At 36.2% G+C, this 13,442-nt stretch overlaps 1 protein-coding gene across 6 annotated transcripts in view; it reads left to right on the top strand.

Annotated features, from left to right (window-relative positions):
* Positions 1-13,442, top strand: part of SCN2A (sodium voltage-gated channel alpha subunit 2) — a 79,169-nt gene that overhangs the window by 37,363 nt on the left and 28,364 nt on the right. For 4 of the 6 annotated variants that reach the window (XM_061343648.1, XM_061343658.1, XM_061343666.1 and 1 more), the window contains 7 exons: positions 144-434; positions 3,626-4,006; positions 4,876-5,008; positions 6,668-6,906; positions 7,807-7,980; positions 9,683-10,039; positions 11,969-12,448. In XM_061343648.1, coding sequence (XP_061199632.1) covers positions 144-434; positions 3,626-4,006; positions 4,876-5,008; positions 6,668-6,906; positions 7,807-7,980; positions 9,683-10,039; positions 11,969-12,448 — 2,055 coding nt within the window. The remainder of the gene's footprint in view (positions 1-143; positions 435-3,625; positions 4,007-4,875; positions 5,009-6,667; positions 6,907-7,806; positions 7,981-9,682; positions 10,040-11,968; positions 12,449-13,442) is intronic. The other 2 variants (XM_061343668.1, XM_061343679.1) reach the window with 1 other exon arrangement.

Here is a 13,442-nt window from a genome sequence, read left to right as displayed (position 1 = left end):
TTCTATTTACAGTATGCTGGGTTTAGTAAAGTGGGATCATTGCTTTTATTTCAAAATCATTATTTTTTTAAGAATGGCAATAAATTTAAAATAGTGTATGTTTGTATAAATGTTGTAAATTGCATATGTGCTTGTACGTATAGGCAGCAGCAGCAGCTGCAGCAGCTGACTCAAGAGATTATAGTGGAGTAGGTGGAATAGGTGGATTCTCCGAAAGTTCTTCAGAGGCATCAAAACTGAGCTCAAAAAGTGCTAAAGAGAGAAGGAATAGAAGAAAGAAAAAAAAGCAAAAAGAACAATCTGAAGGCGAGGAGAAGGATGGGGAAGAATTTCACAAATCTGAATCAGAGGACAGCATCAAAAGGAAAGGTTTCCGATTTTCCATTGAGGGGAATAGACTGACATACGAAAAGAGATTCTCTTCCCCACACCAGGTACCACAGTATTATTACCTCTTAAACACCTTCCTTTTTTACTCATCATATAAACAAAAACCTTGTAATGTAGTTTGGTCAATTCTTGCAAGAGATTTCACAGGTTCTTTAATATCTTAAATCAAGTATGGCCCAGTTAATGTTTGCAGACAAAGATGAAACTGTAAGAATTTGAGAGATTTTGGTTTTATTCTGAGTTTATGTTTAAAAAAAATCAAAACAACATGTATTAATTAAAACCAGTCATCTTTTAAGTTTCTCAATGAAAACGGACCTATCTCCCCATCAAGATCAGTGTATTCAGCATGATCAGTGGCTTCAAAATTTGGTGCAAACATACAATGGAATTTCATGTTTTACATGAGAAAAGTATTAAAATTTGAGATGCAAAATCTGCAGTAGTAATTGCATAAATGTTCATGTGAAGTTTGACAAATTGATGTGAGACCATTAATCATGTTATCTTAAAGGTGGAACTATGTGTGGCAATGTGTCCTTGCATGTGTTCTGCATTGAAACACCAGTGACTCAGAGTGCCATCTGCATCTCCCATCCAGACTTTTATTTAATTTGATAGTTTCATGTCATCCCTTCTACAATTTTCAGAGCTCCTCTTCATTTGCCCACCTCCGACTCTCCCCTCAGCACTTCACGTGTGGATCTCACATCCATCCTGTCCTTTTTCTGCCCCTTTGTGTCCCTCAACATGCTTCTTCCTTTTATCACCACCTCCTTGATTCTCCCTTGTCTTTGATTTCCTTTCACCCTCTTTTTAGTCACTATTACTAAACTCATTCATTCTTTTTTAATCCTTTTCTATTAGAGTCTCTAGAAAGCCTGTTTTGTCCCTAAATAGATCATGAACATTCATATTCTCTTCATGTATCACTTTCTCCAACTCCCATTCTCAAAGAAGCTCAGATCTCTTCTAAGGTCTTAATTTATTTTTTTAAATATTTTCTTCCTAAGAACTGTCCTCCTTAGGTCAGACTATGTTGGGAATAAAACTTTTCTAGCTTCCTATTTCTGCCAAGTTAAACTCCTCCTTTTACTTACTTCCTTTTTTAAGTAGTACTGCATCCTTCCCTCCTCCCCCACTCCCACCCTTGGTCTGCCATCTTTTTACATTGCTGTCTAACCTCTGTAATATTTCATTGCTGAATTTATTTAGTTCACGATGCATTCTGCTCCATATACAGATTTTCACACCTATATCCATTGACTGTGTTGAAGACCCATGTGATTCTTTAGGTGCATATCCTTGCTTGTGTCGTCATTCAAACTGTAGCCTTATTCAGCTGCAGCTCAATACATCTATCTTGGAAGAAACGAAGCATTCCTCATACAACTTGCTTCTCTTTTACCTTTTCATCTCCAAGTTCATTTGCAGCTGTTTACTATGACAATCTAGCAATCACTTCCCCTCTGTTTTCCCAGCTCTAGTGCTTTTCACAACTCCCAACTTTTCACTCTAGATTCTAGCCACTAATCGGAAATACCACTCACCAGTTCTTAATAACCTTTGCCCAGACAAAACTCAGGTTTATATCTCATCTTTGACTTTCCCCTTGACATTTCATTTGCCTTCAGTGTCCTTGAACTGACTGTTTTGTTCTCCTGAAAACTGACTCTTCCTAACATTCATTTCCTATCAATTCTCCTGATTTAGTTGTGCTTTAGAAGATTCTTTTTTCCCTTTGGCCGTTTTCTAAGGGATTTCCACAAGGCCTTTTGCTTGTTCCCTTCTCTCCCCCTATTTTTCTTTCTTTTTTTTTTTTTTTTTTTTTTTTAACTCTACTCTGGACCCACAACTGTGAATCATTTTTTAACCTGGACCTCTTTCCATGTCACAGTTACTGCTGTATTCATCAGGAATGTGGTTGCAAGACGCACTAACCTATCTCATTGCTTTACCTAATCTGCTAGTAAGCATATCTACCTAAAGATATTTTTTAATACCATAAAACATACTGTGCCTAAACTTCCTCCCAATTCACCTTGTCTACTTAGAGTAAACAAGTCCCAGCTTTAACTGACCCATCCGTAACCTCCTGTTAAGTTTTCAAGCTAGTTTCTTTGAGCTCTTTCTGTTATGCTGCCCCTCATGCTTGGAAGAAGCTCCCATGAGTTTCCACAGAACACTTCATTGCTTTCCTCAAATCCCTCTTTAAAACTCTCTTTTACCATGCTGCCTACAGAAAGCTTGACAGGGAAGTGACTTCAGGTGAGCTAAGACCACTGTTTATCATATCCATCAATTTTGCCCTCTTGTATTCCCTTTCTTTTTGTATCCATCTGTTGTGTTACATTTAGATGATAAATTCTTCGCAGTGCCTTTTTGTTCTGCATTTTGCAGTACGTAGACCAATGGGGTTCAGGTCCATAAAGATAAGTTGCAGAAGAGAAACAAAGACACTGCTTTGTTCTGTATCATCTCTGCTGTTCATAGAGGTCTTGGTTGAAATCAAGCGCTAATGATAATCAATCAAATCAAGAGGATCACTTGAATTAAAGTTAAGAACAACTATAATTATTTGCAATCTTAGAGCATTATTTTGACTCTTATCCTGAAAAGATCCTTTCATAACAGAACATTACTTATGTGAGTAAACTGATTAGTGAGACTTCATACAAAATTATAAAATTACAAGCATAACTTTTCATATTCAGAATAGCTGAAACTTAAAAAAAGAAATAAAACCTTATTGTAGCCTACTTGACTAGTATCTGAAAATATACGGTTTTTAAAATTAGGCACTATTTGGGAGCTACCACTGTGTGCAGACTGAGTCATGGGAACTTTGCCTAAAATTTTATTTACTCAGGCTGACAGACTAATGCTAACCTGAGGTAAACAGTATCTAGATTTGCTTCCTCAGTTTATGAACAGTTGGTAATAAACAGGCAGAATGGCAGAGGAAACAATTCTGTCAAGCAGTTTCTTTTGCTCTAATTAAACCAATTGATTTCATATATCCAAAGTAGTAAAATAACTAGTCTTTGTCTGTCACTTATGTGCTCTTTGTTTACTACCCAAAAGGGAGTGTATTTGGGGGGGATGTGCCAGTTCATTTCTTTGTAGATAACCTTACCCTTTAAGACATATTAACACTGTGTTTTTTTCCTCTGTATGAAAACATTATATTTGAAAGGATTTTCATTGGATAATCATTGTTTTTATTTGCCTGCAGTCTTTGCTGAGCATTCGAGGCTCCCTGTTTTCTCCAAGGCGCAACAGCAGAACAAGTCTTTTCAGCTTCAGAGGTCGAGCGAAGGATGTAGGATCAGAAAATGACTTTGCTGATGATGAGCACAGCACTTTTGAAGACAATGAGAGCAGAAGAGATTCTCTCTTTGTTCCTCATAAACATGGTGAACGACGCAACAGTAACATTAGTCAGGCCAGCAGGTCATCCAGGACAGTAGCTCCACTTCCAGCAAATGGGAAGATGCACAGCACTGTGGATTGCAATGGAGTAGTTTCTTTAGTCGGTGGGCCACCAGCTTTGACATCACCTACTGGACAGCTTCTGCCAGAGGTGATGATTGATAAAGCAGCCACTGCTAGCAATGTAAGGAAGTCTGCAATAGTTTAGGCATGATGTCTTCTCCCTGTATTATCAGCTACTGTTTAAAAAAAATGTAGTTACTTGGAAATGATTCCCATCCTGGCCACTCTGTGAATGATCCTTTCATATATTCCAGTTATAAGCTAAAGTAAAAACTGAAGTTACCTAGCTCTCATTACTTAAGTATGTGAAAATATATGCTAATTTACTGGGAATTAACAGAATAGCATAGTAAACTGTTGCATAAATTTTACATTACGCCCATTGATTCATTATGCTAACTGAAGACTTAACTGGAAGGTTCTGTATTTGTATATCAGGATATCAAAATGAAAAAAATATAAAAAATAATTCTATATACTTAATGGAATATATTAAATGAGCATTCAACTTCACACTGACCACATTATTAAATATTTTCTTTCTTTTGTTTGAAAGCACGTGCTAGGAAATTGATGAATTTTTCTAAATTAAGAGTTATCTTAAGAAAATACACTTACCCTTTGTGCTTTTACTGCTAGCTGTGTGGGCTGTACTTTTCTGTGTTTAGAAAAAGACTGCCTAATTAGAAGGATATTTATGGCAGACCTCATTGACAAGCATTGTGGAACTTTTTATAGTCTAAAGTCTTTTTTAATGTCTCAGCCCAGTTTCAGCAAAATACTTGAAATCATATTCTTTAAGCACAAAAGCAATTTGTTCGATGTGTCGACCATTTGCTATGTATAAAATTAGGCGTACATTAGGTTGCTGCAAAACTGTCACATAAATGGAGCATGGTGCAGAAAAGCAGTGTTTTAAAATATTGTATTTCTATAATAATTTACAGTATTATTTTATCAGGCTATTTTATCAGTGTGTTTTATTTTCAGGGCACTACTACAGAAACTGATTTAAGAAAGAGACGGTCTAGTTCTTATCATGTTCCTATGGACTACTTAACAGATCCTAGTGCAAGGCAAAGAGCCATGAGTATAGCCAGCATGCTTACAAACACAATGGAAGGTACGTAACACAGAATTTTTATATGACAATACCATAAAGTGGTATAAAATATATGATACATTAAGTAGCTCTGGCATTTTATGGCAGCTATTTAAGCCTAAAAGGTACAAGAAGATGAGATTTGTACACAGAGATTTGTACATTAGTATTTTAATTTTTTTCAAAGGCTGACCTATATGTTTGGAAAAGCAGACAAGCTTTCAAAATACTAATAGGTTTGAGGAGGAAACAGCAGTCTTCCAAGTTAAATGCAAGCAGAAAGTAATCATTCTACGCAGTTTGTCTAGAAAAGTTATGTTTTGATGAAAACCCTCCTTTTAGATTACTGAAATGGCTGTGCTTCTTGCAGTGGAAAAATCCCCTTTTGCCAATTGAACAGACCTGCTGTTTCAGAAAGGAAGGATCACATTGTTCTTTCTGTAAGGGTAAATACAATGAATCTGAATTATGGAATTAAGCAACTAGTTGTAAGAAAGGGCAAACGTTACTTTGAGGCTTAAGTTACTATGGCAAAAATAACAAATAGGAAGGTAATAATGAGAAGTTTTGCACATGTGGACCATAATGCTGTTTAAATAATTGTCTGAGTTCAGGTTTGTTCTGACTGTTTAAGGAGGAAACTTTAAAATATTTTATTCATTCTAGGTATAAAATCATACAAAGTTTTCAGTTGGAATGGACCAGCTAGATCATTTAGCTGCAACCCCCCTTCCACAGCACTTTCCACTAGATCAGGTTGCCCCAGGCCACATCCAACCTGGCCTTGAACACTGCCTTGGTTGGGGCATCCACAACTTATCTGAGAAACTTTTTGCAGTGTCTCACCAACCTCAGCATAAAGAATTTCTTCCTTATATCTAATCTGAATCTTCCCTCTCTCAGTTTCAAATCATTACCTCTCATACTATCCCTGTAATACCTGATAAAAAGTTCCTCGCTATCTTCCCTGTAGTCCCCCTTTAAGTACTGGAAGGCAGCTCTAAGGTCCCCCAGAGCTTTCTCTTCTCCAGGCTGAACATGCCCAACTCTCTCAGCGTGTCTTCATAGGAGAGATGCTCTGGCCCTCTGATCATCTTCACAGCCCTCCTATGCACCTGCTCTAAAAAGTCTTTCCTATGCAGGAGACCCAAAAGCTGAATGCAGTATTCCAGGTGGGGTCACACCAGAGCAGAGTAGAGAAAAAGACTCACCTCCCTCAACCTGCTAGCTTCTTTTGATGCAGCCCAGAATGAGATTGACTTTCAGGGCTGCAAGTGCAGATTGCCAGGTCATATTCAGTTTTTTGTCCACCAATACTCCCAGGTCTTTTTCCACAGGGCTGCTATCAATCCACTCATTGCCCAGCCTGTATGCCAGACTTTTAAGACAAATTTCTATTTTGCACCCTGTGTAGGATTTTCTTGTGAATAGTTATTTTATTTATGTATGAATATTTAGTATTCTTTTTACATAGAATTTAAATCGTAGTGAGGCAGATTGCTTTTAATTGTAATTTATTTTGACAGTAGCTTTTGTTTCAAAAGATCTGTATCAACATGTTTTATCAACAATACCTTGGAAAACAGCATTTAGGCCTCAAAGAAAAATCCCAGGTTATACTGGAATAGAAAAATATGTTTAAAATCTTATTTTCTTTTCTTATTTTTATTTTCTCTCTAGAATTGGAAGAATCCAGACAGAAATGCCCACCATGCTGGTATAAATTTGCTAACACTTGCTTGATTTGGGACTGCTGTACTCCCTGGCTGAAAGTCAAACATATTGTAAATTTGATTGTGATGGACCCGTTTGTTGATCTGGCTATTACTATCTGCATTGTCCTAAACACCCTGTTCATGGCAATGGAGCACTATCCAATGACAGAACAATTTAGTGGTGTGCTTTCAGTAGGAAACCTTGTAAGTCTTTTATGGTGTGACATGTATGTAAAATGCATTTTTCTTAAATAATTTTTCTCTGACTTACGTACCTATATTTAAAGAAAATGTTGAGTAGATCTTTATAAGCTTGGGGTCGTTGAATTTATATTTAAGTTGTACTGAATCCCACTTTGTTGACATTTGTGGGTTTTGCTACTCTTGCTTTATAGAGCAAAAGGTAGTAAGATTTATTAAGTCAATAATCATTTTGATTTTTAAAACCTTCAGCTTCTGTCATTGAAGCTCTTTAAAGGAATTTATCTTTTGTGGGGTTGTTTTTTTCTTGGATGGATGCTTTCAAATCATAAGAACTTTCAGTTCCATTCTCACATCTGTTCTGCTTCTCACTAGCACCTCATAAGGTTCTGGGTGTTCAGGGAATTGCAGAGGGGAAAGACCTTGTAAGCATGGGCAGCTCCATAGGAAATGATGAAATGGCATGACAGTGCCAGTCATCCTGAGGCAAAGTAGTTCTGCTCAACTTTCAGTAAAATACTTTTTCTTAATAAAATAATTGTCCCTCTCATAAACAGATCTTTGTTCCTAGAAGCAAAAGGATGTCCCAAGGGCAAAGATGAGATCTAAGGAGGAAAAACTAAGAGATTCAGTATTAATACATGCATATAAGCAGGCTAGATAAAAACCGTATTTTCCCAATTACCTCTTTTCCTTTGTAAACCAAAAATTGTGATGCATATGTAAGCTTCAAATCTGAATTTAATTTTTAACCCCAATGTATGTCAATATAAAGAAGCTATTAAGATTTACCATGGATTGCTTGCTGGAGATACAATTTACCAGAAGTTAATATTATTAATTTTTGGGAGGGGGTAATATTTTCTTATTAAACTGGAGTAAGAAACTGTATTTTGCTTACAGGTGTTTACTGGAATTTTCACAGCAGAAATGTTTCTCAAGATAATTGCCATGGATCCTTATTATTATTTCCAAGAGGGCTGGAATATTTTTGATGGTTTTATTGTGAGTCTTAGTTTAATGGAGCTTGGCCTTGCAAATGTAGAAGGATTATCTGTCCTGCGATCATTCAGATTGGTAAATATACTAAACTGTTGATCTATTGTGTTTTTGTATTTCTGCATGTATGTTGTGCATTTTTAGTTTGTACATTATATATTTGCTTAAGACAAGATAATTTCAGAAGAACTTACAAAATACTCAATTTCATACTCACTAAATGGCATGTATCTTTTATAGTTTGTTTTACACGTTAGTTTAGTAACGTCTGTTTCTTCTTCAAGACATTGTCAGCATCAGTTCTGTTCTTACAGTGAGTGTGCTTTAAGGTTTATCTTTTTTTAATAGTAGTATCTCAGAGTCTTTTTCTCATTAGATGAGGGAATGAAAAAGGCAAGAGCCACAGGCCCCCACTACTTGTGACTGTAAATTATTAAATTGCTTAGTAAATAACGGACTAGCTAATAAAAGTTTATTGACAGTTTTATCTGATAGACTTACATTACCAGTTGGCTTACATGGTTAGTTTTAGAAGAGAGTAGTGTTAAGATTTTTCTTTGGATAAAGATTTTTCATCACTCTCAGCCTTCTCCTTATCCTCTGCAAGGCTCCATCTGTCTAACAGCTTTTCTGTTCAGAAGTGACTACATTACCTCTGTCTTTATGAAATATCTCTATCATGAATAGGAACTTGAAAATCTTTGGTCTTGCATTTAGGCTAGCATTCAAATTGATGTTCACGTTCTCTTCTGAGAAGACCTACACAGTAGGAGACAAGAAGTTAGAGTTCCTATTCATCAAGCTCAACTTTTGCCTAAATAAAGCAGAACCCATTTGACTTTCATTTAAAGTTACATAACCCCCCTTTAAAAAAAGAGGACATCTAAATTCACCCGTTTGCTGGTTCTCTACATATCATTATATTGTATTTTGCCTGAAGTTTAATATCTGTCTGGATTGACTTCTCCCTCGGTAACTGAATTCTCTTTTTAACTTTGCCCATATGCATTTTATTTACATGTCATCCCATGAAATAATATTTAAATTTAGATTCCTTTTATATTCTCCTCTTTCAGTTATCTGAACACTTGCTGTATCTTTCCAAATAATTTCATTTTTGTCTGTTTTGACTTGTTTAATATAATACTTTCCTTTGGTTTTCTCAGTGGTGTATGACAAACATTTTTTCAGGCACTTTTGTTTGCTTATATTAAATGACAAAAAATACATTGTTAGATACTTGTAAGTAACTTCTGTGCCTATCATTAACAACTCTAGCTTGTTTCTCTTTCTAGGAAAACTATTTCTTCTATCTGTCTGCCACTGAAGATGAAAGAGATCTGAAAGTGTCTATACAGTTACAATCCTGTTAAACTGATCATATTTCATGTGTGCTGGTTTATTTATAGTTATATTCCTTTAGAGTTAACTAATGGAGAAAGATTGTTTTGTCCAACTTGTCCAACAAGTACAACTTGTTTATAGATATCTACAGTCACCAAAAGAGGCGAAGTCTGAATAACAGACTTTGTGATAATTGCAATATAATTGAAATGAGCATACAGATGTTATTTTCATGAGCATACAGATGATATTTTTAATTTCTTAAGACTGCTGCTGTGTAGTATTGTACAAAAAATCTAGAAGCAAATTTTGTAACTGAAGTTTCTAAAGATACATGAGACACGATTTATACACAGGATAACTGAAATATGAAATTTATGGCAATGATTTCATTACAGTTAGTTAACATAAATAACTGTATACTTCTGTTTTGCAGCTTCGAGTTTTCAAATTGGCAAAATCTTGGCCAACTCTGAATATGCTGATTAAGATTATTGGCAACTCAGTGGGGGCTCTGGGGAACCTGACCCTGGTGCTGGCCATCATTGTGTTCATTTTTGCTGTGGTTGGGATGCAGCTGTTTGGGAAAAGCTACAAGGAATGTGTCTGCAAGATCTCCAGTGACTGTGAACTTCCACGCTGGCACATGCATGACTTTTTCCACTCTTTCCTGATTGTATTCCGAGTGCTGTGTGGAGAATGGATAGAAACAATGTGGGACTGCATGGAGGTTGCAGGCCAAACTATGTGCCTTACTGTCTTCATGATGGTCATGGTGATTGGAAACCTTGTGGTATGTAATCAGTGGATTATTTTTTTTAAGTATTAGAATTTATTTCCTGGTTTTCATTATTTAGAAATGAGAGATGAAGACTGGGAAAGGACTTCAGGAAATCATATAATTCGTTTGCCCTTTCTCTAAACCAGGTTCAAATCTTAGAATCATAGAATGATTTGGGTTGGAAGGGTCCATAAAGATCATACAGTTCCAACCCCCCTGCCACAGGTAGGGAGACCTTCCACTAGACCGGGTTGCTCAAAGCTCCATCCAACCTGGTCTTCAATACTGCCAGGGAAGGAGTAGCCACAACTTCTCGGGCAACCTGTTCCAGTCTTGCCATGCTCACAGTGAAGAATTTCTGCCTTATATCTGATCTAAATCTTACCTTCTTTCAGTTTAAAACCATTACGCCTTATCCTATTCCTACACGCCCTTGTAAAAAGTCCCTCTCCAGCTTTCTTCTAGGCTCCCTTTAGGTATTGGAAGGCTGCTAGCAGGTCTCTCCTGAGTCTTCACTTCTCCAGGCTGAACAACCCAAACAACCGTGATCATTTATGAAAAATGTTTGTCTACCTTTTCCTTTAAATCTTCAGTAAGCTTATAGCTTCTTTAAGATCATTGCTGAATTATGCTCACAGTTAAAAATGCCTTTTGAAAAACCAACTTCAGTCACCTGTTACAGCCAATTAAACTGGTCTCAATAGGAATGAAAACCAGTTGGTCTTCATGACAACATTTATAACCCTTAAAGGCTGGAAGTTTCCACTGTCAGTCTTTTCTTTCTGAAACAAAATAAGTCCAGCTGTTCAATTTTTTTTCATAGGTGCTGATTTCTAATCTACTTATTATTTCTGCTGCTGGCCTCTGAATTCCTCTCAAGCAGCATATTAGATAGAGATACAAGTACTGGATAATCTGGAATAATTATACTTTCAAGTCTTACACCTCGTGGTACATCCCCAAATGACGTGACATTTCTCTACCAGCAGCCTATATGCCCTTTTCTGCAGTGCTTCCACCTTGCCAGTTTTCACACCTTCTCTATACATAGTTTTCATTTTTTACAGCCAACATTTCCACTGCAGTACTTCAGAATTAAATGCCATATTAATTTTGAATCACTTAATCTATTTACATGCTTATGCTTAATTACAGTTTTTTCTTGTTGAGTGCTAGCACCCCTTCTCTTTTTAGTATCATTTAGTATTTTATAAATATGCTTATTCAGACATACATACAAAGTTTAACTGGACTAATATGACACTCCTGTGGCAATTTTGAACAGGAAGAATTGAGAAATACAATTTAAATGTTATGATTAATCGGTTTTGCATACAGTCTGTCACAATTACATGCAGTCCAAATTTGTCTTGTATGTTTGCAAAATGTCATGCAAGAAAGTCTGAAATAGTTTCCTAAAATTGAGGTGTATCACATCTGTGAACTCTTTATCTCTTCCCTAGTTCACTTGCCCAAAACAAAAATATAATATATTTTTGGCAAATACAGAAGTTTATTATATTCTGAATTAGAGACACTGAAACTACGTACTCTTGAACTGGAGTCTGCCTGTATTCCCCTCACCTGTGAACACTACTGCAGATGTTGCTTCCATAAATTACTACATAATGTTTTATCCTGCTTCCTTAACGTCATTCTCCATTTTGAGGAGCAGACCTGCACTACTTGCAGTGTGGTGGAGAAAGTCAAGGAACAGCTCAGATTTTCACATATATTACTTAAGCTAAAAATGTTTTTGGCAACTTATATTGAAATATGGGGGACAGGGATTACAGACTGGAAACTGTAGCAGAAAGGTGGGTTGAAATAAAGTACTAGCTGTAAAATAAAAAACATGTCCTATTAAACAATCCATATTGGAATTACTTTTAGGACCTAAGAATAAGAGATCCATTATGTTTTCTCCTTACTGTCTTGTAGGTACTCAACCTCTTTTTGGCCTTGCTGCTGAGCTCATTTAGTTCAGACAACCTTGCTGCTACAGATGATGATAATGAAATGAACAATCTACAGATTGCTGTGGCCAGGATACAGAAAGGCATAGATTATGTGAAGAGAAAAGTGCGTGAATTTATCCAAAAAGCCTTTGTTAGAAAGCAGAAAGTTTTAGATGAAATCAAGCCTCTTGAAGACCTAAACAACAAAAAAGACAGCTGTATTTCCAACCACACAATAGTAGAAATAGGTAAAAACCTTGCCTATCTTAAAGAAGGGAATGGAACTACCAGTGGCATAGGCAGCAGTGTGGAAAAATATGTTGTTGATGAAAGTGATTACATGTCATTCATAAACAACCCAAGTCTCACTGTGACAGTGCCCATTGCTGTTGGGGAATCAGATTTTGAAAATTTAAATACAGAGGAGTTCAGTAGCGAGTCAGACCTGGAAGAAAGCAAAGAGGTAAGACTATTTCTGTATTTAAAATATGCTGATTCTTTATTTCCTAAGCTTAGTATTGTTGAATTCAAATCTCTATTGCATTCCTGTATAACAACGTATACAAACTTGTAATGATATTTAGGGTAAATCAATGTAAGATTGTGAGAACTGAATGAGATGGTAGTACAGTATTGCATTTATTGTAATAATGAAGATGCATGAGATAATTTTTTAGAAAAGTCATACTTTTTTCCTATTTTACTTGGTTAAATCATTAAGAAGAAAATGAACCAATTTAATAGCCCTGGATACCAGAAGTCTTACAAAATGTGTGTGGGTTGTGCAAGTTTCTGCATGCTTACTTCATCAGTGCAGTTTATTTACTCTTTTGTCTGCCTTCTGGGGTGCCTTCTGCCAAATTAATAGCTCATTCTGATGTTTTTAACCTTTCTGATCTAGTCAAAATGCATCTAGATGCATCATAGATACATTTGAATACTGGGCCAGCATCACTAAATGATTTTGTATAAATCATTAATAATCTATCTGATAGTAGCAGAACCACTGAAGAAGTGAAGTAATGGCCTTATGGTAAAAAAGTTATGAAGCTTTATTTCTCAGTGTTAGATCCTTTCATATGGTGATCCATTGTAATTTTCAAAGCTTTAAGATACTTGAATCTGTTACCTATTGTGACTGTAATAGAATGTACCTCTTTCTGGCACAATGTGGTGCCAAATGGGCAAATCCAAGCTAGCACTCAGTGAGTTACAGTGAATGCCGAAGCCATTATTATCATCTTATCCCAATGCTCTGTCCTGCACAATTGTACATGGTGGAGGCATATCCCCTCAAGTGCAGTAAATCTATGGTCTGCTTAGCACCAATGTGAGTTCGTTCAGCAGTAGGATGGACATTTTTGAACACTATTAGATGCTGCAGTGTAGGCATAAACTAACATAAAGGCTTTTGTAAGTGATTTCCTCATGCTTGAGGGTATAAGTATGGATAAGTT

This window comes from Neopsephotus bourkii, unplaced genomic scaffold, assembly GCF_033783945.1.
Source record: "Neopsephotus bourkii isolate Nb327-2 ecotype Australia unplaced genomic scaffold, CSIRO-AGI_Nbou_v1 NB_196, whole genome shotgun sequence".
In the NCBI taxonomy this organism is placed as follows: Eukaryota; Metazoa; Chordata; class Aves; order Psittaciformes; family Psittacidae; genus Neopsephotus; species Neopsephotus bourkii.
Note: the sequence above shows the minus strand (reverse complement) of the source record. Positions and strands in the feature narration are given on the sequence as shown.